This window comes from Chionomys nivalis, chromosome 18 (assembly GCF_950005125.1).
Source record: "Chionomys nivalis chromosome 18, mChiNiv1.1, whole genome shotgun sequence".
Taxonomy (NCBI): Eukaryota; Metazoa; Chordata; class Mammalia; order Rodentia; family Cricetidae; genus Chionomys; species Chionomys nivalis.
The window spans coordinates 53,352,516-53,380,213 of record NC_080103.1 but is presented as its reverse complement, the minus strand read 5'-3'; the positions used below and the strand labels follow the sequence as shown (position 1 = coordinate 53,380,213).

General features: G+C 45.8%; 1 protein-coding gene across 3 annotated transcripts; it reads right to left on the bottom strand.

The window, feature by feature from the left end:
• Positions 1-26,881, bottom strand: Mcoln3 (mucolipin TRP cation channel 3). Of its 3 annotated transcripts, none has more exons than XM_057793445.1 (13): positions 26,868-26,881; positions 22,622-22,845; positions 17,070-17,237; positions 13,926-14,079; positions 13,421-13,505; positions 13,085-13,181; positions 10,436-10,535; positions 7,124-7,236; positions 6,896-7,045; positions 3,714-3,815; positions 3,504-3,626; positions 1,810-2,016; positions 1-973 (listed from the first exon to the last, which is right to left on the bottom strand). In XM_057793445.1, the coding sequence occupies exons 2-13, from the start codon at positions 22,841-22,843 to the stop codon at positions 839-841; spliced, it is 1,656 nt and encodes a 551-aa protein (XP_057649428.1). In that variant the 5' UTR covers positions 22,844-22,845; positions 26,868-26,881; the 3' UTR covers positions 1-838. The 3 variants fall into 3 exon arrangements, with proteins under 3 accessions (XP_057649428.1, XP_057649427.1, XP_057649429.1); XM_057793444.1 differs by lacking the exon at positions 26,868-26,881 and adding an exon at positions 26,653-26,712; XM_057793446.1 differs by lacking the exons at positions 17,070-17,237; positions 26,868-26,881 and adding an exon at positions 26,653-26,712.
• Between the last annotated feature and the right edge of the window lie 817 nt (positions 26,882-27,698).

Below are 27,698 nucleotides of genomic sequence, written 5' to 3'. Positions count from 1 at the left end.
ATATGTGGCTTTGTTGAGACTGGACCTACGGCAGGCATGGTATGCCATTAGTCTCCCCACACTGCTGGGTTGCTAAGAAAACCATCCCTGCTTGATCAAATGCCCCTTGGCACTCACTATAGCTTTCATTCATGTTTAGACTCTCTTCAGCCTTGAGCCTTAACACTGAAAGGCAGGATTATAAAACAGCTGTCACTAGGAGACAAGCATTGCACCACCGGCTACGCTGGAGGCCTCTTTCTTGCTCTGTCTTCTTTTAAGGGGGAAACTCTAAGATGCTGTGGTGTCAGATGTGTAATAATTATAATTATCCCAAGTCTCAGAGAGGGACACTGGGTCATCCAAATGCCCTGAGAGACAGAGCTCATTCTCCAGTGCATACAGAAGCCACACTGGAAGGCAAAGGGGCCCAGGGAACACGCAAGAGCTACAGCAACTAAGACAAAGCAATGGTCCAGTAGCTTCCCTCACCAAATCAGTTTTTTGTTTTGCTTTGTTTTGTTTTGAGACAGGGTTTCCCTGACTGTCCTGGAACTAGCTCTGTAGACCAGGCTAGCCTCAAACTCACAGAGATCCGCCTGCCTCTGCCCCCCAAATGCTGGGATTAAAGGTGTGCACCACCACACCCTGCCAAATCAGTTATTTTTTAATGCTAATGTAAGTAGAAAAGACCTAAAATATTTTTAAAAACAGAAACAGGTCTCGCTATGTCGCAGTCAGGAGCGAGCTCAGAATTCTAGTATCTGGGCATACTGTTGCGTTACCACAAATTATCCACACTGCCTCTGGCTCAGCCACATGCCGTATTTTCCTCTGCAAGCCCAGAGAAATCCAATGGTTACTTATTGCAGCAGCAGAAGAACGATGCTGGAGGGTCGCCTTCTAATCTGTATTTTCCAGATCTGGGGAGGTCTTTGCAGTCTGCTATGAACTTGCGAAGCTCTGTCTCTGGGAAGCCATTTTGCTGGTAGTGCTGCATGGGAGAAGGGAAACGTCCTCGTTAACAAGGCCCTCTCCCACAGCTGTATTCAAAACTCACGTTGGTGCATTTGGCAACAAACGAAAGTGATCTTTCTCGGGGCTATTTCGTAGCTCCCAGGCATGTCTGGGAGCTATCCACTCGGGAGCCGCTGGGGAATCAGCTTCAGTATGTCTGTGCCTGCCTCTTCCCATACCTGGAGAGGCTTGGGAACCTTGTCCATACCCTCTCCTGGGAAATACTCAGCCAGCTTTGTCCTAAGTGCTACAGTGTCCTCCACCAGTTTACCCCGCAGCCGTGTGGTTCTCAGTGTGAAGGAAGCTCCTTGGGTGGAACTGGCTTCAGGCCGCAGAATACCCGCCAAACTAGATGAACAGAGCCTGGCTAGGAGCTGAGCGGTGGTGAGTGTCCCTATTCTTCCACAGGTGACCTCACAAAATTTTGTCTTTCTCAAATGTGTATTTTGTATACCCAATACCTACTGACCATTATTTGTCTAACAAAAGATTCTAAAACATACTTAAGGCTTGGAGACATACAGTTCAAAGGCACAGGATTTGCCTGACATATGCCAGGCCCTGGGTTTGACCCTAGTACAGTTAACAATGAATTTTTTAAAAAGGAGAAAATAACTTTTTTTTTAACATAAAGACTGAGAAACAAGACATTCAGCATTCTAGAAATTCCATATTCCCTTGTTTTTTTTCTATTCCACGATTGCTAAAATTGAGCTGCGTCTTTCTGCACAGCCCTCCTTCCTCATAGCACTAAGGTGTGTATCACCAGTACACATCTCTACAACAGCATGCCCTGGCTCTTGACGAACCCACCTTAATCGTTTCATATGTGTCTGTGATGAGCGCAATGAAGAGGCTCAGAATCATGTATATGAAGAGGCTGATGAAGGAGTAGAGGTAGATTCGGCTGAACAGCCAAACCAGGTAGCTTTTCTGCTGCATTTTTGCAAAGGTGGAAAACATATCATCTCCATTTATCAGAGAGAAAAGGCACTCGGAGACCCTGTTCAGAGAACGGAACTGGGGAAAGGGGGGAAGAGAAGTTTAGTATCTTCCATGTTCCCTCGTGTGGGAGGTTTTTGTTCATGACATCATCCTGAAAATGGTAAGACCTGGTATCCCAGGTGACACTTTCCCAACAACCACCCCGAGGTAGATACAAGCATTTGATTTGCTTTGCTGCATATGACATGTCTGAGCCTGCTGCTTTGTCGGGGCTCAAGTGGCTTTTTTGATGTTCCTCTGAGCTGCAGCAGCCTGACAAAGAGCGGGAAGGACAGCTCTGCTCTTTCTGTGCAGAGCTGACTCCATCAGAGTCAGACTTTTCCCTTCCCTTCCCTTCCCTTCCCTTCCCTTCCCTTCCCTTCCCTTCCCTTCCCTTCCCTTCCTTCACCCTTTCACAGAAGAAATCCTTGAAATGCTTTGAATGCCTTTGCAGAGACATCCGGGTCCCAGACGCACATGGTCCTTTGTCTCATTTGGAAGCTCATCCAAACTCCAGGTAAGGTCTAACGTACAGGGCAACAGCTCTCACAGCAAACTCTTCAAATATTCCTACAGTATTTTTTCCCTATAGTTGCCTAGATGTATACTGATTGGTGAACTCAAATGGACTAACCAACATCACTGGTATAATTATCTAATGTATCCCAAATGGGATTTCAGGCAACAGAGCAGATCAATGATGCTCTCAGGGTGCTCACATTTGACTGGTTTAGAACTACTGACGCCCTCACTCTTGGATCTAATATGTGGATGTAGACATATGACTTTCCATAGTTTAAAGCTGAATTACATAATCAAAGGAGTTCATTTGAGAAGGATAACACTGTTGGCAGTTGATGACTGTTAGCTGGAGGGAGTCAGTGTGGGGCCCTTGGTAGACTGGCCACCATACTACTATGAATGGCCGCACACCCATGTGCATGTGGGCTGCACTAATTGGACCCATTGGGTTATTTAAAAAAGAGGACATTAACAGTGCTGGGATTAAAGGTGGTAGTGGTGCATGCCTTTAAACCCAGTCAGCACTCAGGAGGCAGAGGCAGGCGGATCTCTGTAAGCTTGAGGCCAGCCTGGTCTATAAGAGCTAGTTCCAGGACAGGCTCCAAAGCTACAGAGAAGCTTTGTCTTGAAAAACCAAAAAAAAAAAAAAAAGATGATATGAAGTTAGAATCTGGAAGGAATTGGGAGGAGTAAGGTATCAAAATGATCAAAATATACTATGTATATGTGTAAAATTTTCAAAGAATAAATAAAAGTATTAATAGTTTTCAAAAAGATAAAACAGCAAATTCTGTGTGTTGGCACATAGCTATTATGCCAGCACTTGGGAGACAGAGGCAGAAGGACCAGGAGGTCAAGATCGTCCTTGGCTACAGGAGTTCAAGGCCAACCTGAACACAAACAAAAATATAAATGAATAAAAAGTAGTAATCATAAAAGTAGTAGCCATTGGCCTTGTTATTTGAGCTTAATACTGTAAGGAAGAAGTTATCTATCGGTACCTTGTCATGGTAAGGGCCCAGCACGATCCATCCACAAAAGCAATAGCCTAGGTAGATCATAGCAGCACAGCAACAGAACCTGATGACGTTGGGCAGCGCTGCCTGGAGGGTCAGAATGAGGAGCTGTGGAAGTAAGAGGGGCATTAGAGTCTCTCTGCCCTTTAGCCAAAGCAGTAGAATAATTCTGATGGGTTCTATAGGACTGCTTACGTTGTACTTTGCAAAGAAACCCAGGTATCGGATGACACCAAGCCACACGAGCATGGTCGAAGTCCCAAGAAAGATGCTACAGACATCATAGCTTGTGAGACTCTAGACAGATGGAAAAGATTGGTTAAATAGCAATGTGTCCATTGGGTCAGACTTATCAAGTAGCTATGCAACAGGAGCTGCTGTAGGTATGAAAGATAAATCAATTGACAAACAGTTTTTTACCCTCGTGAAGTTTACACTCTAGTGCAACGTGTGGAGCATAAACCAGCATCAGATGAATACAGCCTTCGGTACATTCTCTAACGGTAAATACTGAGGAAGAAGGCCAGTCAGAGAGGAGAGAAGGAACACGTATGAGTTGGCAATTTGAAAGAGGATGAGCAGGACAAATCTCAGTGAATAAGAGACATGGAAGCAAAGATCTGAAAGAAATGAGGAAGAAAATCAAGCAGAAACCTAGAAAAGCCTTTGGCACACAGAGCAGCAAATACAAGGGACCCAGCAAGAAGTGAGCAACAGATGGAGGTAAGGCGTGGGTAGTACAAGGCCTCATGGGCTTTGTCAGAAAAGGTCAGGGAGATTTGAGAGCCTTGAACAGGAGCGACAGGACCAAGTGCTGGCTGTGACAGACAACAGACTGCTGGAGGCATGAGAAGATTCTGGGTCTAAGAGCCAGTGAGTCATTTTCAAAGGTAGAACACATATGCTCTCTGTGGGATACAGTACGGGAGAGAGGAGATTCATAAAAGAGAGCAAATTTGGGGAATGTACTACTGTTTGGGGCGTGAACTCACAGAGAGTTGCCATTAACGGACACCAGAAAGTCAATGGGAAAAGTGGATTTGAATTGAGGAGGAAGACTGAGGGAGTTCTGAGGTGGGTCTGTTAAACCTGAGAAGATATGTGGATAGTCAGAAGATATGTGGTCAACACCTCGACATTCAGGATGCAACACAGACAACCAGGGAAGAGATGCAGATTTAGCAAACACTGGCAAATAAATAGCAAAATATCTGTCTAGGTCAGGACGATAACACCAAGGCAGTGGCAGAAAGGAGTTCTCCATGTAGGATGTCTCGAAACATTCTCACATGGGGGTTGGCGAGTGAGAAGGAACCAGCCAGGGAAGCTCTGAAAGCCAGCCGGGAATCTGAAGGAAGCCTGGGTAAGTGTCAATTCAGCTAAAAGGCACCTCAGCACAAACCAGATCAGCTGTGAGAAGCTACTGAGGGGAACCACGGGACATCTGCAGAAAGGAGTTTCCACAGGGAAGTGAGGCAGCTGGGTAGGGAGACGTTCTAGAAGAACAGGGGCTGGGGGAATCAGAATCATCATGAGGGTTAATTACTATTTTTGAGATCTTTCATTCTATAAAGTTGAGCAGAGATATGGGGAAATAGGTGGGTAGACGAACTGGGATTTTAATTTTACACAAGAAGCAAGAACAGTATGGGAAAGTTCCAGGAGAGAAAGAATTGCTGGAGAGGAGAACACGGGGCTGAAGTTATGTCCTCCACTAAGAACCTGGGGCTGGCCCCTGAGAGGCAAGTGAAGGGGCTAGCCTTGGACAGCAGCATGGATGAGAACATACAGACACTGGAGACAGTGAGGGGGCTGTGGAAGGGGTGTCTCTTTCTGTTCTGAAACAGGAAGTGACGTAGGGCCGGGAGGTTTCAGAATAGAAGAAGCTAGTCCAGAAAATGAAGGAAATGTTGGGCACTCTTAGCTCACTGAAGGAAATGATAGCTGAGGTTGGTGAAAATTAAGAATTGTGCTTTGTATGGTGATTTGTGCCTGTACTCCCAGAATTTGGGAGGTGGAGGCATGGAGATCAGAGTTCAAGCCCAGTCTCAGCTAAGTGATGAGTTTGAAGATAACCTGAGCTCTATAATATCCTATCTCAAAAGTAAATAATAAAGAAATAGTTACTACAAATCCACCATCTTTTTGTCGTCCTTGTTCCCTAAAGTTAAACTGCTCAAACGACAGCCTTATACGGCCACAGTTGGCCTACGGTGAGCAGCATCATGCACCCCCTCTTCTCAAGCATAGGTCTACTTATTCCCCAGCTCCTTTGCAGGTGGGTTTGTCTACTCTAGAGGGTGTGAACAGGAGTGAAATCTGCTACTCCTGTGCTTAGGCCACGTGACATGTGACACCGGAGAGCTGCCACCAGCTGGTGTTTTCACTTCCCACGAACTGTAGCCAGTTCATGAGGCAGCCCTGTGTCACTCATGAAGTCAGGACGAGCTCTTAACTTCTGAGGAGGAACTAATGAGAGTTCAGGTCCCTGAAGACTGCACGGAGCCAAGGGATTGGCCACGGGAGAGCCCCACCCTGACCGTTTCGGAAAAGAGAGCAAGCTGCCCTTTGACCCAGCCTGTGTGTTGAGTCTCTACCTAGGTTTACAACCAGCTGCCTCGGTGATGAGCAGTTAGTTACAGCAAGTCTAGGAAAGCATAAAGTTGAGTGAGATTCATTTGAACATTTTTAATTTTTGTTGTTGCTGTTGTTTGGGAAGAAAGACTAATCTTAGACCAGATTAATCTTATTTCAAGAGAATAATAACAATGGAAAAAGTAAGAACGCAAGCATCTTTGTGAGAGGAAATCATGTAAAAATACACAGGGTCATGTGTTGACCTCACTTGCCCCAGGCCCCACACATGGCTTCAACATTTTCTTTTTACTCTTAGCATAATTTCTTCAGTGTAGACATGGCGTTGGTGTCTGTGGCCCGGAGGGCTTGAACTCTCTTGATCTAGAGCAGAGCATTTTCTGGCCACTCGTGATTCTGACCTCTTAGTATGTATTATGATTTTTAAAACTCTGATTAGGAGACGTCTAGAGACAGAGTTGGAGAGATGACTCGGTGGTGAAGAGCACTGGCAGTTCTTCCAGAGGACCCAGGTTCAAATCCCAGTACCAACAAGACAACTCAAAAATATCTGCACCTCCTGCTCCAGGGGATCTGGCACCCTCAGACAGACATGCAGGCAAAACACCAATGCACATGAAATAAAAATAAATAATTTTAAATAATGTTTAGAAAACTGCTATTGTCAGTTTTGATTTAACTGAATATAAATCTCAGAAGAAAGCATTGGCTTTGAATCTCTTCATAGCTTGGAAAAGTACATTTACCATTGGGGTTGCACAATTGGGAAGAACAGTTTTTACCTTGGCTTGGATTTCCATTTTCAGAATAGATCCAACGATGGTCAGTATGTCACTAACAATAATCATAATGTACCAACCGTTGATGAACTCCATTTGATCAGAGGCAGAAACTTCCTTCTTATAGTGGAGAAGGAAGAAGCTGACAAATTCCTTTTGGGAAGAGAGGAAAGAATGTGAGTGTCCCTGTGGCCGAGTGTGTCGGCGGCATCTCAAGGAGCAGTGCCCTACCTGCTGAAGCTGAAGACCCCTAATCACAGACCTTGCGCAAAGGACCAGGGAGGACAAGCAGGTCAGAATGACAAAGGCATCAAAGATCATCATATAGTGGGTGTTCTTCTGAACTGGAAGACAGAGGCCATGAGGGTTCAAGGATGAGGCGTTAATATGATGCTGTTGGCTTCTTTTTACAATGATTTAGATAATTTAAGCATTTCAGAACGACAATCAAAAAAGAACTTGTGAGCAATCTTCCCATTAGTGTTTTTAAAAAGCTGAGGGTCCTTCCTTTAAGAAAGATAACACTCCAAATCAAAGGTCTTTAAATATCAGTTTGTGGTCCTTATGCTGAATGGGTGCTCCTAGCTGGGTGTGGTGGTGACCCCTCTATTCCCAGAACTAGGGAGCAAGAACCAGAATGATCACCAGGAGACTATCTTGCATTATATACTGAGTTTGAGGTCAACCTGAGCTACATATAGTGAAATCCTTTAAAAAAAAATCAGTCAACCAATAAGCCTTTCTATATTGCTTGTTAAAATACTTAGCCGGGTATAAAATATTTATTAAGCACCCCTATGTACCTGGTACTTTTCTAGGTACTAGAAGACAGTGATGAACAAAACAGATGAGGCCCCTGACCTATCGGAAACATCTGCAACCTCAAGACAAGCACAGGAACAAGCAGGTGTGTGGACAAACGTACAGATGGAGTGAGACCAGAGAAGTTAAGTCACAACTACAGATTCTGCTCAGCCACTTTTTCCTGACTCGGTTCCGAGCACTTTGCGTGCACAGGTCCTCACAACAGCCCCAGAGAGGCTGTGGGGACTTCCCCCACGTTGCAGTGAGAAGCTGAAACACAAAGGGTCACATAATTTGCCTAGGTGACACAGCAAGTGGCCCAGTTGGCATTCAGTCCTTCACCGCCTGCTTCCAGCACCTTCCACTCTGCATCAGGGTCCTTTTGTTTTGTTTTAGTATCACTTGGAGACGTCCTCAGCTCTTGCTATAAAACTACTGACCCTGGCTCTAGAGAAATTCCCAGGAATCCATAAGGATGACCTCAGCTAAGACCCTAAGCAATAGAGGAGAGGGGGCCTGAACTGGCCTTGCCCTGTAGTCAGATTGATGATTATCTTAAATGTTACCATAGAGCCTTCATCTAGCAACTGATGGAAACAGAGGCAGAGACCTGCATCAGAGCACTGAACTGAGCTCCAAAGTCCAGTTGAAGAGTGGGAGGAGTGAGAATATGAGCAAAGGGGTCAAGACCATGATGGGGATACCCACTGAAACAGTCTACCTGAGCTAATGGGAGCTCACCAACTCCAGCAGAACTGGGAAGGAACAAGCATAAGACGAAACTAGTCCCTCTGAATGCCATTGACAGTTGCATGACTGGGGCAGACTGAGGGGCCACTAGCAGTGGCACCAGGATTTATCCCTACTGCATGTACTGGCGTTTTGAAAACCTATTCTCTTTGGATGGATACCTTGCTCAGCCTAGATATAGTAGCGAGGGCCTTGGACCTTCCCCAAAGCAATCTGCTTTACCCTCTCTGAGGAGTGGATGGGGTGGGAAGGTATGTGAAGAGAATGGGAGGAGGAGAGGGAGTGGGAACTTGGAATGGGTATGTATAATGAAAAACAGTAGTTTGTTTTATTTTTTTAAAACAAACAAACAAACAAACAAAACTACTGTCCCAGAAGCACTGGGTTGCTAAGCCCTCCAGATAAGGCTAATGTTTCAGAGCTGGAGCCAGGAAAGAGGTCACAGCAAGGCTTTAACTGAGCCTTGGGTGACTAGAAATGACCAGCTTTGCCAGGCTTGGTGGTGCTAAAGTCCCAGAACGTAGAGGCCAAGGAAGAAAAACTGTGAGTCTGAGGGCAGCCTGAGCTAGGTAGAGAGACTCTGTTTAAACAATGGAAGAGGATGAGGAGGAAAAAGAGGAGAGAGGAAAAAAAGGAAGTGAGGAAGAAAGAAAAATAAAAAAGAGGGGAGGAAGGAAGAGGAGGGGAAGGAGGAAAGAAAGGGAGGATAAGCTTGTTCAGCTATATTAAAATCCTGGAGAATCAAAAGTGCAAAGCCATGGCCCACAAGACGGTGCCATTGAAAGGAGGGTAGAGGCAGCAGTTGCCGGACTCACCAAGCTTATCTCTACCAGTCAGGCTGCTGGGAGCTAACACGACGGTGAGGTCCTTTCAGAAAGTGCTGGAATAAAGCTATCTACTGATGTTTGCCACGCGGCCTCTAATGGCTGCCCAAATGTCTAACTCTGCCTTAGAAAGACTCTAAAACCGAGAAACAAACATTTGAGAGGCATCCTCTGTGCCAGGGACTTCATATGCCCCCATTTTTTCTGCGTGGAATGTGACTCACCGATGGCAAGCCAGGCTTGCCCTTATGGCCTGGTCACATGGACAAGTCTGTGGCCACGATGAAGCTTGGTAACTGACAGTCTCGTGCACAGGAAGCTGTCTCAGGACTGTTGTATCCCACACACTCACCACGGTCACCTCAGGACTTGGTGATCTCGTCAGACACAGACCCCGCAACAGGGAGCACCCTCTTGCTGGGCTGACAAACAATCCTTACATTCTAGACCCAGCTCAGGTCTACCAGCTCTCTTGTGTAGAGCAGAGGAACATGTGTCTTAGCAGGTAGCCAAGACACTTGCTCTTCTCAGTAGACCCCTGAAGCTCTCGTGGGATCTGTCAGTACCATGTGGCCTCCCATCTGCGCTGTGGGAGGGGGTCTAGAAAATGACTCTGAGATCCTCTCCTGGCAGAATTTTCCAGCTCCTGACAGGACTCATTCTGACCTGAATTTTTGTTCATGTTTCTAGAACAGACTCCACATTACTTCACTATTTACACCCAGATGGAAAACAGCTACAGGGTGTCATATCTTCAAGGTCAAATCCCACCTGACTTCTCCTCCACTGTAAGACCACGGGTCACTACACATTGCTTCTGAGCCTGGGTTTCTTCATCTGTGATAGTAAGGATTCTGCTGCTCGTTGAGATATTTTAAAATACTAGCATGAGGACACAGGCATGTGTGGCTGTTAGTGCAGAACTGAACGTGTAGTTACATAAGGAGCAGGCAGGCGAGGACTTGTGGAGACGGTAAAGAGCCATTCAGTGCTGCGTACTGTCTGAAACACCGGACATCTACAACAAACCCATCTGCTTACAGAATATCGAGAGACTCGGGACTAGCTCAGTCTTTTACTTAGTGGTCCTTATGTCCTGCAGGCAATAAGTTAATGTTTAATTATTTAACTGCCATCCTGCAAACGAGCCGAGCTCATTACTTACTTGATCCGGATACATGCCAGTCTTTGCATTCTCTGATGGAAATGTCATTATCTAGACTTATTTTAATTCTTCCACTGTGAGCCTTGTTGTCAAATGTTATCTGTAAAGACAAGAAAAAGGGTCCAGCATGCATAACTAAGTTTTGGAATCAAGATGGCTCTCTGAATTCATCAGGAAGCAGTTAATTGAAGGATACAGGAAATGCTGATCCTCATCTCTGACCAGATGGTAACTGTTAATCCCTGAAGAGTACCCCTTGATTTCTCTGTGAGTTGATAATATCATATTAGATCTGCTATGGGGAGATTTTAGTGTCTAACACTCCATTTTTTAGGATGCATTCCATCCCTGAATACCTTAGCAAACAAGAGTGCCTTCCCTTCCTTCCTATTCTTGGGTGGGCAGGAGTTTGTACAGGTTAGCTCTGCCCCACCTTCCAACAGAATCTTAATAATGGATGGCTTTTTGGTGTTCGGAGTGACATGATTTAGACACCCCACATGGAGAGTTTTTTGTTTTCATTCTGGGTCTAGATTTCTCCATCACTATGGAATCACATGGATTATCAAGGGCTCAGTGACAGAGTTGCTAGCCTGCCTTGCTTCTGAGAGAACCAGGTGAAAACGCTGGGTACAGACAGCACAAAGCTACACCACAATGCCTTCTGTCTTCCTCCCGTGTCTCCTCATCCCCGTGCTTCCTCCAAGCAGAGAAAAGGAAGGAAAGTGGGAAAATCCACCTACATCTTCTTCCCTTTCCCACAAAGAAGGGGGAAGTGCAGTTAAAGGTCCTTCATTTATTGCTCGGCCTTAAATGAGCATCTCTCTCACCTCACTCCACCTCCACGCTGGGGGAACAACACAGAGAGGGCAGAAAGACTGTAAAAGTCAAAAGATGGGAGGACTGCTGTGAAAAGTGACCTATGAGGCCACTGCGCTCATGAGCACACGGCAGCTATCGTTACACGAGACAAGACGCTCAGCTTTACAGCAGAGATGGAGGAAGGACGCACGAGACTCCACCCCCCGCTGGGGAGCGCTTGGCAGCTGGTGGCTACTGGAAGAGGAAGACTCATTTGTGTTTGGGTGTGTAGCCTCTAGTAAGTTATCCGTGCACTGGGGAATGGCCTCACACCCGTTCATACCCAGGAGGCATTACCTGGACTAAGAGGGTAGAACAGGGTCTGGAAGAAGGGGACGGTGCTGGTGAACAAGATAGAAATACATTGTATTTGCCTGTGAAATTCTCAAAGAACCTTGAAAATTCTCGGAAAGTTCTGCCATTTAAATTAAATTTTTTGAAGCTTCTCCACATATGGAAGGCAGACATAGCCCAAGTAACCAAAACATAGCCCATGGCTTATTTGTAAAACCTTCTATTTCCACTGTAGCAAAAACTAAATCCCATTTACAACAGTTTGGAAAGAATTGCTCATATATCTCTGAAGTTGCTCGCATCAGAAGACCAGAACATACATGGCTAAGATATGAGATTTTAAGTAACTTCATATGAGATTTTTTAAGTCACTATGTTCTCTCAAGGTGGCAAGATAGCATCTTCCCCTACCAACTGAGGCCACTGCCTTTGGCTGTGTTCCCCACAGTGGCTGAAGAACACAGCCTACAGCTCATGCAAGGAGATGTCAGTGTCATTGATGGGGTCAAAAGTCCTTGCCAATGAGAAAGTATTCGTTCTCCACACAAGGGGCCTCAAGGACTACTGGGGACTCAGGAGATGTCTCAGTAAAGCCTCAGCAGATGCTTAATGTCCCCAAGGAGAAAGGATGCTGATTAGGATTTAAAAAGAATATGGCAGAAATAAAGGTTATAGTATTTGAAGATGGAGGTGCTGGCTACTCAAGCATGGTATTCAGAGCCCCAGAACCTATGTGAAAGCCAAATTGACAAGGCAGCTGCCTCTGACACTTGAGAAACTAAGACAAGGGATCTCCTAAGCGAGTGAGTTAGCCAGACTAGCCAGAACTGGTGAACTCTGGATTCAGGGAGGGAACCTACTGACCTGCCTCAATCAATAAAGGGGTGTGCAATCAAGGAAGGCTCCTAATGTTAACTGTGGGCCTTTACACACATGTACACACACACACACATATATATATCCACCCACACATGCATGTGCACACACACGTGTGAACACACATATACAGGTGCCCATACACTACATACATACACACACATCATGGGCCACACGCATGTGAACACATATACACACCACTCACACAAACACACCCAACAAGAACTTCAGAGGTTCATACACCTAATAAAGAACCTCAGAAAACATCACGTGAGACTTTTGAATGCAGATGAACCATTTTTTTTCTGTTATACATCCAACTTAGCACATGCAGGCAACGGTTAAATATGATTTCACTGAATCTTAGGCATCGATATCAGGCCCCACAGTGGAGACAGTAGGAGACAAGGTAAGTCCCTGTCTTACAGAACACACACCGAGGTGCAAAAGACAAACAGCAAGTTAGCAATATGCAGACTAGAGCCAGCTGGAGCGATGTCCCAGGATGTTCAGGTAGAGCATCCTATGTCTAGTACCAGTATATGAACATGAACCATACACCCAGATACAACGGATCTTCTCTAGACAGGAGCCATAATCAACACAGCCCACACTTACAGTCAGAGTAAAGTCGTAGCAGTCAGGAAGCTCCTGGTGACGAACTGTCTGCAGATTAATGGCTTTCAGCTTAAACTGAAGCTCCACTGTCAGGAGTCTGGAAAACAGAAGATACATGAGGGGCAGACACGGGCCGAGCTGTGTGCCCCTCCAGACGAGGACATGAGACGAGGGGACACAGAACACAGGCCGAGCTGTGTGACCCTCCACACAGGCAGGGTTGTTCACCCCTCCAGAAGACATGAGATGAGGGGACACACACAGGCCCATCCGAGGGCTCCTCCAGCGAACAGTCGAGAACACAGGCTGAGCTATGCACCCTTTGGCTCTCCTCACCTATGGAAGTCCAGGGTCAGGTTGAGCCTATTTTCTCCAGGTGTTCTGATGTCAAAGGATTCATCTGGCTCTATCAGGAAGCATTCTGCCACAGAAAGGAACAAAACCATAAATAAAACTGCATTTTCAAAGGATGATGGCTAAGATCGTGCTATCGCTTCTTAGTTCAATACTGTGGGAGCTCGTTATCAATGCTGCTTGTCCGGACATTCCTGTTTTTAAGACATTTCTGGAGTGATCGAATATTTAGACAGACCCAAACTCTGCCTCAGAATGTCATCATTCTCCCTGTCTCTATTTCCTCTATGCGTTATCTGTTTTTCTTTTGAATTCATGAGTTATATAACAAATGTTCACAACAGAAGCTGGAACGTAAGAGTTGTACAGTTCTTCCTAAGCCACAAGAGCACCAACTGCCATTGTTTTCAGAAATGCAGTCATCACGGGGCTTAGGTGTAAATCAGGGAGTTAAAAACCATAGTTGAAGGTTATAGGAGATCATCACCTGTTTCAATTTCTGGGTCAATGTCAAAGGTATCATTCCCGGGGCAGATGGTCCCTTGCTTGTAGAAGTGCTGACAGATTGCCATGGCCGACTGCTTCGTCCCCTTGTTCTCGTAAGCGTGGTTACCAACAGAGATGTTGCGAAGCTGCAAGTACTTCATTCAAAAGAGAGAGATGGGAATGGAACAACACTGGCAAAGAGGGTGCCAGTCAGGGAAGAGGAGAGCCACTGTAACCCTTCCTGGCCATGTCTTGAGAAGGAGGGTTCCGTCTCCCTTCAGTGCACAGACATTCAGGAAACACACACTGGGATGCTGCATCTGAGTGAGTGGCTCTAAGGAAGCAGTGAAGACCAGAAGGGACAGCCACGTCCAAGGAAAGCCTGACGAAGGCCTTGAACGCTCAAATACTTTGTACCATCTACCCAGGAATTCTCCAGGTCAAAACTGCCTTCTGACCACAGGCTCGCCCTACACTCCCATCCCAGAATCTTCTTTCTCACTTAGATGCAGTATTCCAGGTCATTCTTTGACTGGTAAAGTAAAAATGAAGTTAAAGTTAAAACACCACACATCAGAGGTAAAGTCATTGCTCATTGCTCATTTGTAGTCCTTTCCTGTCCCTGGAACACGTACAATAAAGATTTTGAACCTATTACCCAACATTTTTTGTGTCTCACTGATACTTCTGTCTTCATGGAGTAAGTTCATCAAGTGTTATGCCGTTAAGCACTGATGGGGGTTGGATATGTATGGAAACAAACAGAACATGTGTCTCTCTGCTGCAGGAGCAGGTCTATACAGCAAGGGCTGTGGTTTCTGTGGATTCTTTAGGAAGTAATGCAGAGGTACTGGGACCACTGATTGGGGAATAAGAGAAAGCAGCCAGATGCAAGACTTAACATGCTGGGTTTGGGCTGTTAGGTCAAACAGTTCCAACATAACAGGGCCAGTGGGACTATGTGGGCCTTTTGGCCCTCTGTGTCCCTTCTAACAAGAGCTAAGCGTGTAGACATCTTGATCTTGGCCTTTCACGCCTCCAGAATGGTGAGAGGGAAATGGCTTTCGCTCACTGTCCTGACAGATGGTTTCCTCCAGCAGCAGAAAGAACGTGGCAGTGAAGATAAGGGCTCTTCATGGAAAGAACATGGACACCTAACAAGCTGTGTGGCTTCAGTGCCAGGCACAATGTTTTGAAGGCTGAGTTTAGTCCTAGTGATGAGGGTAAAGATGGTTTATATAGAATTTACCTGGTCTTTAGTCAGACATAGAGACTGCTTTTCAGAGGTGGAGGCAGGAAAATCAAGAGATCAATGCCAGCCTCTGCTACAAGGAGTTTGAAGTCACCTTGGGTTGCATAATGCCCTGCCTCAAAACAGCAAAATGTAATGGACTGTTTACTTCTTGTCTCTACATAACACCTAAGAGACATAGAAACTTGATACAGTACTTACACATACTTAATACGTTTAAAAGTTAAATCCAGCATTGAAAGATGGCTCAGTGTGTAAAGCACTTACCACCAAATCATGAGGACCTGAGTTCAAATCCCCAAAACCCATGGGACACCAGGTCCAGTAGCTTGCATCTGTGATCCCAATTTTCCTATGGTGAGGTGAGAGACAGAGACAAGAAAATTCCCCAAGAAGCTTGCAAGCAGCTAGCTTAGTATATGCAACAATGAACAGAGGACTCTGATTTCAAACAAGGTAGGAGCTGAGAACTGATAACCAAGGCTGTCCTCTGACCTTCACACAAATGCCATGCCACGTTCTGCATGCACATGTGTGTGTGCACGCACACACTTTATTTTGATTCTCTAAACTTACCTTCATCACTAAATTATTTATTATTTTTCTTCTAAAAATTGTAGGCCATGATTCTCTTTAACAACTTTATGTAGCTTTAGTCTCTAAGTTTCGTGTTCCCACTGCTAACTAAGACCCCGGGCTCCAGAAAGACGTGCTTCATCCCAGCAGCTCATGACCATTGTTTGAACAGGCTGCCTCCAGAAAGGAAGAGTCATGATTGCTCGGGAACAATGTTTGAAGAAGAGATTTAATGATTTTGAAATGTGACCTTAAGTTAAAAATACTGTGGTGGCCTGCGTCTTTCATTCCGGCAGGCAGATCTCAAGGCCGGCCAGGTCTACAAAGCCAGTTCCAGGACAGCTAGGGCTGCTATACAGAGAAACCCTGACTCATAAAACAAATATATATATATCTCAAAAACGTATTTTTAATTATCCCTTCACAAGAAGTGATTCTGAACCTTGAGAAGGTACTAATTATAGCAAGAACAGCCAAGAATGAAAACTTGACCCTGGAGTTTGAGAAACAAGTCTCCTTTTGTCGGGCAGATAGCCAGCATCATGGGATCAGCATCAGGCATGACACAACAGCCTGACTTTACACAAGTTTGAAGGCCTCAGTTGTTACGTGAACTTCAAAATTAAAATCCTCATTATCTGTTCTAGGCCTCTAAAAGTATAAGCTTTGAAGACTTAATGACTACTTATAGCCAGGGTTGTGTTAGTAATTTTAAATATTAAAGCACCCGAGTCCAGTCCTAGCCCTGATTCTTTTCATTAAGTCACTGAAATGCAACCTTTCTGATGGTTGGAAATGAAAGCTTTTGTCAATTTTTAGATTGTTTGTCAGCAATATTTTTCGATCAATTTTTAAAAATGCATTTAATGTTGTGTGTGTATGTGTTTGTGTGTGTTTTCACGCACGCCCTATGTAGGAGTAGGCGGTACTAATAGGACAGAAAGACAATGAATTCCCTAAATCTGGCATTACAGGCAGTTGCAAGCTGCCTGGTGTGGGTGTTGGGAAGCAAACTCAAGTCCACTGGAAGAGCAACAGGTGCTCTTAACTGCTGAGCCATCTCTCCAGCCCTTAAACTATATTTCAGTTACTTCTTCATAAGTCATCTCTAAGCAGAACTAACTGTTCAGCACTTGAGTTTCTATATACTCTGTTGCTAGCATTTCTCCAGTCAGTTCTTTCTCCCAAATAAAGAGTGCACACACTGTCTGGGTGTCTCGTTGTTAGAATGCTTGCCTAGCTTGTGCGGGGCCCTGACTTCAACCCCTAACACCTAAAACAAATGAAACCAACAGCAAATGCACACCATCGATTTACCTGGTTCACTGCGAAGAGGACCTGGTCATACACGTCACTTTGAGTGTACACTGCATATGTGTCTTCCATTCGATCCATGTATCCTTTCAGGAAGAGGTGTTTGAAGGCTATAGTGTTCTCTTCCTTGAACGCTACTACCATCTGGTTGCTTAGTCCAAACAGGACCAGCTTAAAAAAAGAAAAAAGAAACAGCAGGAGGGTGAAGTATCTGAGCAGGAAAGAAACGGAGGCATGTGGTTCCAGTCTTGGCTGGCAAGAATGTGCAAGGGATTGGCAGGATGTCCAGAAGGCTCACGGCTTGGGGGCTGGGAGATGGCTTAGTGGATGAAAGTGCTTTCCTTACAAGTATGAGGACTTGAGTTAAAATCCCCAGATACAAAGAAAAGTCACATGTGTGCCAGCACTCCTATAGGGACGTGGAGGGGAGACAGAAGAATATCCAAAAGCTCATGGGCCAGGTATACTCATGTCCCATGTACACGGTGGAAAACAACAGACCCGGTTGGAAGGTGAGGACAGATGCTCAACTTTGTCCTCTGGTCTCCACAGGCATGCCATGGCGAGTATGCACTCACATTCCAGTGCCCAGATGTACATAACATACACCACACATACAGAGAGACAGCAGACAGACAGAGAGACAGATAGATGGGGAGAGGGAGAGAAGGATCACATTCCCATGCCCAAATGTGCACACACATACATCATGCATACAGAGAGAGAGAAGACAGACGGATGGCAGAGACACACAGAAAAGCAGATGGGAGAGGCGGAGAGAAGGAATGCTTCCACTTCCTGGATAACAGACTAAGAAAGTCTAAGTCCAATGAACAAACTAAAGTCCTAGACTTCATTACCCAAATTGTTTCAATAAGACCCAAAATAAAAGCTATATTCTCTAATTTAGAGTATACTAAAATAATATCTCATTAATATTCAGGCAGAATTCTCCATGAAACTTAACTGTGAAGACTTGAAAAGAGCTGTTTCACTGTGCAGCCATCAATCAAACCTGCCTCACTCCAAGTTTCTAGTCTTTTCCCCTCCCAAGCCTCTTCAGGGTCTCTCCCGCCCTCACTCCTTCCTTCCCTCCCTTATGCACTCTGTCTCTTCTCTCTGTCTGTCTCTCTGTCTCTCTGTCTCTCTGTTTCTCTGTCTCTCTCTCTCAGTGTTTCTCTCCTCTCTCTTGTGCATCCTGTTCCCCTCTCTCCGCCCCCTCCATTAAATACTGTGGTTCAGACCCAAGGACGAGGCAGGGTATACGTAGGAATGACACTGAGCATCTATGTATGGTGCCGTTGCAGGAACTCCCCCACAGTTACCAGCCCCTCAACACAGTCCCCAATACAACAGATTTGCAGATGAGTTTGTAAAAGTTCAGAGGAATTAAATAATTGCAGTCATGTGACTAGTGCATAGTCAAGATTGTAATCCTTGTCTGAAGGATTACATACAAGCTCCATTTAAACCATCATTGTGTTCCTAGGATCTGGTGAGAAAGAATGCACTTGTCTTTCCCCCTTTGACGTGTGACCTGAATCCATACACCATAGTTTTCTACCTCACAAACATTCATTTCTGAAGAGTTGCTTTAAGCTAACTATGACAGCTTGCTATTCTAGGGACCTGAAATCTATCAAAATTGGTCCAAGGATCTCAAGGGTTCCCAAAGATACTCTATACATACATACATACATATATATTCAAACATCCAAATGCCTCCTAGAATTCAACACTGAGCCAGGTACTGGACAGCAAGGAAACAATGTGACCTGGCCCTCAAGAGAACCTAAGAAATAAAACTTCTCTAGGAGACTGAGGCTGAGGCTGGAACTTCAGTGCCAGGGAAGGAGGAGCTGTCGCCTCAAAATTGTCCTAGCAGCCCACACTCTGACAATTTATCCCACAACAGAATCCACAGACTGTGTGGCTCGTGTTAGCATCTTCTCTATAATCTCTAACACTGTTAGAGGCCAGGTGAAGGTGAGATCTGTCTGTCTGTCTCTGTCCTGTCTCCCTCTGTTACTCTCTCTCTCTTTCTCCCTCGCTCCTTCCCCCCTCTCTCCCTTTCCCTCCCTTCCTCTCTCTCCCTTCATTAACAGTTCTGGTCAAAACTATAAATAAACCTATTTCCTCCCCTAGTATTCTGTAAAGTGCCAAGCACTGGGTTCTGGTCACATGGTGACAGACAGAGGCTACAGTGGCTGACAGATGGGGAGGGCACTTAGAGCTACAGCCGTCTTCCTTCTGCTGCTGAAAAGTAAAATCTCCCAGCTAGAGAGACTCCTTTCCCTAGAAAGAGATCGTCCATCACCAGGTTACCCTCATTTTTCCAACTACAAGTCGCCCGTGTGTGACATGTGAGTGATCAGGTTCAGACTAAGGAGAGAGTCAGACGTGGATCGCTGGCCATGGAGACACACTCCTTTCATCCCAGCACTTGGGAGGCAAAGGCAGGTGGATCTCCATGAGTTCAAGGCCAGCCTGTTCTGCAAAGCAAGTTCCAGGACAGCCAGGGCTACACAGAGAAAAACTGAGAGAGAGAGAGAGAGAGAGAGAGAGAGAGAGAGAGAGAGAGAGAGAGAGAGATCGAAAGAGAGAGAGAGATTGAAAGAGAGAGAGAGAGAGATTGAAAGAGAGAGAGAGAGAGATTGAAAGAGAGAGAGAGATTGAAAGAGAGAGAAATTGAGAGAGAGAGAGAGAGAAATTGAGAGAGAGAGATTGAAAGAGAAAGAGAGATTGAAAGAGAGAGAGAGATTGAAAGAGAGAGAAATTGAGAGAGAGAGAGAGAGAGAGAGAGAGAGAGAGAGAGAGAGAGTCATATATGAGGTTTGAAGAGATGGCTTAATGATTAAGCGTTTGCTGCTCTTGCAAAGGACCAGCATTCTAGTCTGCTCACAATGTCCTATAATTCTAGCTCCAGGAGAACTGGCACCCTAATCTGGCTCCTGGGAGCACTGTCACATATATGGCAAACACACACACACAAATAGATACATAAAAGTTTAATATAGTTTTTCTTTAAAAGATTCTGAGGGTGAGGGGAGGGAGGGAAAGGAAAGAGAGAAAGAGCATGAACGCCAGGTATGGAGGTTCCTGCCTGTAATCCCAGCACTCGGGAAAATAGGGTAACAGGATTTCCCTGACTTTGAAGCCAGTCTAGTCCTATAGTGAGTTTGAAACTGGCCTGGATAATAGATTGAGACTCCATCTCAACACCTAAACACCTTTGCGTGCTTCTTACCAAAAGGCTTAAACCACTGGCTAACATCCCTTGACCACTCTAGTAAACTACTGGGGATTCTCTAAATCGATGAGGGAGTATTTACGAGTGTAAGCCTGCGAGTGTGCAAACCTAAGACCGTGCATCGCTGTCCTCTGCTATAGTGTCCTGTGTTACACGGGGAACACACCTGCACTAAGCCTCATCACTGTGGGAGAGACAGGGTTGCACTGCTCGGGTCCTAAGACTTGAGCATAAGCACGTATATAAAACACTGAGCTTGGCACACAGCAATCACCCGAATGTACCCCTTATTACCCTAAGTAAATAGCATAGCATTCCTATCCACTGGTATGGACTCCCCATAGAGATGACACAAATAAGCTTTTCAGTGTTGTGACACGTTGCTTTATCACTTGGAAATAAAATTTCAGGTGCAATTTGCCAATTATCATACTGAGAATTGAGCGTGTTTTCGTGGCGATATATTTAGGAGAAAGTGCCCCTGCCTCTGGAGTCTCCGTGAAGCCACTCATGAGCTATTTTTCCAAACACTGCAAGCATCAGTACTTCTTTGTGAGGTGAGAGAGGCTGGGATTTCCCCAAGAGGAGGGTAGTAGTTAGAACAACGTAAAATGATGCACTCAGACAGAGTGCTCACCCAAGTCCAGGGTTAGAAATCCAGATAAGAATTCCACCAACTTCAGGTGGTTCTAGAAAATGGTTTACTAATCACAAGTACCTGTTTTCAATAGGCAATTAAGATTAGCCATCTCAAAATTTAAAAAAAAAAAAAAAAAAAAAAACACCTATCCTTCAATAACACGTGCTCACCAGGAACAGAAAATAAAAATACTAACCTAAATTTGGCCTTCATTTCAGTCCTACTGCTTGTAACAAGAGATACGTCCCCTCACGGGCAGGAAATCCCACTTTCTGACATTTATTTATTTTGTCTTTGTGTGCACACATGCACGAGGTCAGAGGGCAATGACAGCAACCTGTTCTCACCTTCTGCCATGTGGGTTCTAGGGATCAATAAGATTCAGACTGTCAGGCCGGGCGGTAAGCCCCTTGACCGGTGGAGCCATCTTGCCAGCACCCAAAGTCCATTCTTAAAATAAACCACAACCGTACATGCAACTATCACAAAACTTGGTTCTTCAAAAAAAATTTAAAGAAGTTATGGGAAAGAGATTGACTTTTTTTCCCTTCTCACAGAAATGAAAGCATGTATTTTATAGGCCCTTGCAGGATCTCTTCTGCCTACCCCATGTTCTTCCACTACACAGTTCTTGTTATCCAGGCCTGTAGGAATCCCAGAGATTGACTACAGCAAAAATCCATGTAGTTTTCAGAGAAAGAAATGCCCAAAATACTAGTAATAAAAGAAAAATCTCACATTGGGAGTCAGCTAGACTCTGTGAGAGACTTAGTCACCTCTCAAGAATGTCTTCATTGGAGCCAGAGGTTAAAATTGTTCATTCCTGAAAACTGCGGTGGTGGTAAAATTACAATACTGAAAAATAAAAACGAACTGGATGTCTTGGTGAACGCCTTGAATAGCTAGTAAGAGCTAAATAGTGAGAGCCTGTCTTTTTTTTTTTTTTAGAAACAAAAATCCTAAGTCTTTCACAAATGTTAAAGAGAAAAAAGTTCACAGCTGTTGTGGTGGTTTGGAGAGGTATGGGCCCCACAAACTCATGTGTTCCAATACTTGGCCCATAGGGAGTGGCACTTTTGGGAGGTGTGGCTTTGTTGGAAGAAGAGTGTCACTGTGGGGGCGGGCTTTGAGGGCTCATGCTCAAGCTAAGCCCAGTGTGGCACACAGTCTCCTTCCACTGCCTGTGGATCAAGATGTAGGACTCTCAGTTCCTTCTCCAGCACCATGTCTGTCTGCATGTCACCATGTCTCCCCGCCATTATGGCAATGGACTAAACCTCTGAAACTGTAAGTCAGTTCCAATTAAATGTTCTCCTTTATAAGAATTAACAATTGCTGTTGTCAGCCGGGCAGTGGTGGCACACGCCTTTAATCCCAGCACTTGGGAGGCAGAGGCAGGTGGATTCTGTGAGTTTGAGGTCATCCTGGTGTACAAGAGCTAGTTCCAGGACAGGCTCCAAAGCTACAGAGAAACCCTGACTTGAAAAACCGAAAAAAAAAAAATGCTATTGTCATGGTGTCTCTCCACGGCAGTAGAAACCCCTTGCTAATACAGATGTATCTTTCCTTATTTTCTCACGTCCCTTATGCATGTGGTTAAAAGTTGCCGCATAAGCCAGGCCCTCCTTCTCTGCCGGCACCACACTTGTCTTGGGAATCTCTTACCTGGACAGTCACCATTGCAATTTTCAGAATTTGTATGGCGAGTTTCCAAGGCTTCCTACCCCGAGCCCAGAACTTCTCACAGGGATTCATAAAGAAGAATTTGAGTTTGCGCCTCATCTGGTCTTCTAAGAGAAGCAGCTCGCTGGGGGATGAGCTCTGGTGAATGGTGCAGGGACTTTCATCCTGGTGAGAGCCGCTTCCTGCCATCTCGGGGTTTGCCATCGCTAGGAGGGGAACCAAACAAACCCACTCAGTGAGGAAAGACACAGTGTCCAAGGGTCACCCTCAGTGAGGCAGAGTAGAAAGCCGAGGAAGTGGAGGACACGAGAAAGGAATGGGGTGAACGCCTGGTTCATGCCTCCGGCCAGCTGAGAATCAAATGTTCTAGCACAATTCACATTTGCTTAAGGCCTCCCTCCCTTCCCAACTCTAAACCTGCAGTTTTCTGGAACTCTCACTAGGAAACCCCCATAATAGGGACGTATCATAATAACCCCTTGCACGGCCTTAGTAGCTCTTGCTTTACTTTATTAGATTATAATTCTATCCAAGATCTCCCTGGAGTCACCTGTCACCCTACTTATCAAAAAGTGAGAAATAAAGGCTGTTTCCCAGCAACACTTGGAGATGTGGCTTGAAAGCCATCAAAACAGTAGATGAGGCTAACACAACGAGGCTTGCGATCCTCTCTTGGGAACCCTGCGCCCATGCATGAGGAGGCCTTACTCTTCCTCCTGGATCACCCCTCTCTCTTTTCACCCTCATGCTTTAAGATGTATCAAAATGTCATCGATAAACTCCCACCCGGCTTCATGTTAACTAGCCCTGAATTTTTAGCCCATCATAGCCAAGGATGCCGTTTTCCCCGAATGGAAGTACCTGAGAGGTAGCCCAAGCCCACTGCGGTGACCGTGGTAGAGCTGTACCTTCTCAGACTCAAAACTACTTTAGTTTTCTTGAAAAAAATTAAAAAAAGAAAGAAAGAAAGCTGGCATGGCTGCCCAGTGTCCGCAGAGTTGTCCTGTGTCCCCACACCATCTTAGCTGAATACCTATTAGCACAGAGGGCACTAGTTTCTAACTGGTTTCAATACTTACGCGAATTCTCACCTCATTGAAAGCGTATTTAAGGGCTGTTCCTACTAGATTGTAGGAGATTACATGTTTAATGTGATGTAAAAGATTAGATGTTTACATGTATGGTTGTATATGGTATGTGTGTGCTTTCTGGCTCATTGGGTACCAGATACAGCCATTGCAAAGATCAGGGCCTGAGAGGCTGAATAAGAACTTCAGAGAGTAAATGGACCCTGAAATGATATGCATATTTTCATGTGGATATAGTCATTCATTTTCCTCTCTGGGGAGAAGCAAAAACTCCCATAAAATAATTAATCAGTAAGTAGGTTTTGTAGTAACCAAGAACCAGTTTAGACCTTGATATTTCTAGGATTTGCATCAACTCAGCCCACAATGAGCTCAATCCTACAAAATGATAATCTCTATCCTTGAAAGATTGTAGCAAACATTAAATGAAGTGCAAATAAGGCCTTAACACAGAGTCTGAGCAGGCAGCCTCACTTGCTCTCTGCCCCGCCCATCGGGGAGGATCTCTAACACCACGAGATTTGTAGGGACTATGTGAGCCCCCAGAACGGAGCTCGGCTACACAAGGAAAAGCAGCCCTCAACTGCAACCCAACTCCAGAATGACCCAATACTGACCTTGCTTACCTTACCCAGTGCGTTTCTCCCTTTGAAGCATGTGTGCATGCTATTTCTTTGGCCTCTTTGATAGAGGTAAAGAAGCTTTTTCAGACTGAGGAAGGGGTCTCTCCAGAGCCTGGGAGTTATCTGGGATTTCCCCTCAGACTAGTAGTATCCGAACAAAATACCCACCTCTCACCAAGAGAGCAGAGTCCTTCCACACGGAACAGAAATCCCGTCTGAGCGTAATGTTTTCCTAACAACTTGCACTCAACAACGAAGGGGGAAGACTTTTGCCTACATTTATAGATCTGATAAGTCATACCCACTGCTTTCCAAGTCTAGAATCACACGCTGGATGTAGATTACAACATTCTCAGCAAACCCAAGATTCCTAAAATGTAGATTTGGGCTATAAAAACCAGTCATGAGGAGCATCTTAAACTCCTGATTAATGAAAAGTAACGAGGCCACTGCCGAGTGAAGAAAATAATGCATAAAACATATTCCTATGGAACAAGCGCAGTCAGTTCCTCCCAAAGAAATGGCTCGCCTGAAGTGTGGTTTGCTCCAGTGTCACAAGACACCTCAAAGCATGAGTGTATGTAATAATACTTGGGCAAAGACATAAAAGAGAGGAAAAAAGCGTGGCGAGACAAATTTTCAAAACAGTAGAACGATTTAGACAGCATTTGCTTGTTTTTGCCATCTGGGGAGAGAATCCATACATTGTTCATGTGAGACAAGTTGATTTTTTTCCCTTCTCTCTCTCTTAAATTTTATTTTATTTTATTTTGGGTTTAGGGGAGGTTGTAGGGAGAGAGAGTAGATACAAAGGGATGGAGATGCATGGTGTGAAAAAAACAAAGAATAAATAAAAGGAAGAAGAAAAAGAGAAAAAGGAAGGAAAAAAGGAAAGACAGAGAGGAAGGAAGGAAAAAAGAAAGGGAGAAAAAGAAAGAAAGAAAGAAAGAAAGAAAGAAAGAAAGAAAGAAAGAAAGAAAGCTGAGCAAACCCTAAGGGACAATCACTAGGCAACATTTCTCCACAGCTGCTGCTTTAGTTCCGGCCCTGACAGGTCCCGTGCCCCTGCCCCAACTTCCCACAGTGATGGGCCATGACCTGAGAGTTATAAGCTGAACTGAACGTTTTCCTCCCTGAGTTACTTTGGTCGTGGTGTTTATCACAGCAATAGAAACCCTGGCTAAGAGAGACGCAAACCATGTCGGTTCATTAGCACACATGAATAGCTACAGTGATGAGTTTGTGGCTAGTGAATGTTTTGTGAACTACTTTGTGAAGTCTCACCAAGCCCTTTTCCACTGTGATACAGAGAAAATGAAACTTTAAACACATGAGCTGTGCGCCACGTAACAGTAACCTACAGGAACAACGAGAAAACAGCCAACAACCATTAATTTATTCAAAACGCTGCTCAAGTTGTTCCAGGAGCCCAGCTTTCATTCCCACTGACTGCTAAACTTACAAAACACGGGGAACCACACTGGCTGACCAGGTATTGATAGCCACTCTTTTTCTGGTGTCAAGGCCTGCTGGGGGCGGAGGGGAGGACACACGACAGTAGATGTCCACTCAGATGCCAGGGTGCTGGCCTAGCACAGACCTCCTAGTCACAGCAGCCAGAGGTTGAATTGGGTTGAGCAGCAGAAATGTACCTATACAGAGGGAAGACTGAATTGGAGAAAGCACCACCAACTGCCACAGGCTGCTTCCTCAGCAGCACAGCATCTCACCAGACCCCTCCTTTCTCTCCTCCCTCCCTCTCTGGTTCTACAAGTCTATGACTTCAGGCCACTCACTGGGTCCACACCTAGCCTTGGTTTTTGCTCCTGCAAAACGACAACAGTTCTATTCTGCCGTCCCTCCTTCCTCTTTCTTCTTCCATGACTTGGGACTACATCTGTGGTATCCGTTCCTTGCGAGAAAGCAAAGTCTGGCCTGCTGCCATCCTGATACCACGTCCTGAGATATTCGGATTTCTGCAACCTGCTGGAGTCCGACTAGCTCAGAACCTCTGCTCTTGCCCCGTTTCTACCTCTGGCAACAGCCTTTAGAAAGGGAGGGCCCAAGTTAAGAGCAGACACGAAGCCGCTCCAGGAGTCTGGTGGGAGTCCAGTTGACCTCCAGGGGACACCAGCCTCCCAGAGAGCAGGAACACTCTGGGCTAAGGTGGCATCCTGCACTGGATTCTAGCCGCTTGCTTCCTAGGAAACACGACTGGTATCCACAGGCTGTCACCTCCAAACCTTGCCGAGGTGGCACAGAGAGGGTGGGTGTTCCCACCCCAGCCATGAGCCCCACTGACCTGTGGTGCGTGCTGGAGCCCCGTTTGTGACAAACTGGTGCATCTCGCACTCGGCTCCCCTCTGTGTGCCCTCCATAGCTGGCACAGGTGTCCTGGGCCCCTACCCTCCCGCTTTGTGTCACCTCCGATTGGAGACATCGGGCTCCCTCCCTGAGCGCCTCAGGCGAGTTTCTTACGACATCTGTTGCCCTGGGGCGGCGCTGGGTTAGGCTCACCTGCGGCCCAAGGCTCGCCGCCGAAGGGGCACCGGCAGGGACAGCGCGGACTCGAGGGGAGGAGTCAGGTCCTGGTAGCAGCCGAAAGATCTGACTGATCAGCGCAGTCACCCTCGGTTTGGAGCCCGGAGCCCACAGGCTCCAGCCATCTCCCTCCTCGGGCCCCAGCCTTGTGACCCTCCTCCCCAGGGCTCGGGTTCCCTGCCACGCCCTTTGTGGGGCGGCCTTTCTCTGAGACAGGTGGGGAGGGGAGGCCGTCTGAAGGATTGTGGTTGTGATGCTGTCCTCTCTGTCACACCTCCAGAGGCTTATTCCCTGCGCTCCCACCATTCCCTTTCCCTGTAAGCTGGAAAGTGACTGGTGAGGTGGATCACTAGGGGACCATTCCAACTAGGGGACCGTTCCAACAGGTTGGGCATGGAGCTGTCAAGGTGGTATGGGAAACACACTGAGGATCAGCTGCAGTGATGTTCACCTGGCTCCCGGGCCTGCTAGGCTCACCTGTGCACACAATGTGAACTCGGAAAATGTAAGGCATCCATCCGGAGCCTTGGATCATCAGTCAAAAGATGGGAAATGAAGGGCTATCGACGCTTCCCAAACTAGAGCGCAGGTGCAGAAAGAGCCCTGGGGAGCCCTGGGGTGCAGTGCGAATACAAATATGTCAGGCACCATTACAAGGCTGGAGGGTGGTTTAGTTAGGAAAAACCGTCTGCCTTGCACTCTTAAACTGAATCTATCCCCCAAATCTGTATGGCACCCACAGTCTCAGCCCTGGGGGAGGTCAGAGGCAGAAGGATCCCTGAGTTCATTGGCCAGCCTGTCTAGTCT

What these genes read in the sequence shown, in the direction of transcription:
- Mcoln3 (XM_057793444.1), bottom strand. Translation starts at nt 26,695, where the DNA reads ATGCACCAGTTTGTCACAAACGGGGCTCCAGCACGCACCACAG. An exon ending in CTGACCCTGGACTTCCATAG is followed by an intron (nt 13,182 to 13,420) that starts GTGAGGAGAGCC and finishes TCTGTTTTCCAG; the next exon opens with ACTCCTGACAGTGGAGCTTC. An exon ending in AAATGGAAATCCAAGCCAAG is followed by an intron (nt 3,816 to 6,895) that starts GTAAAAACTGTT and finishes CCATCTGTCTAG; the next exon opens with AGTCTCACAAGCTATGATGT.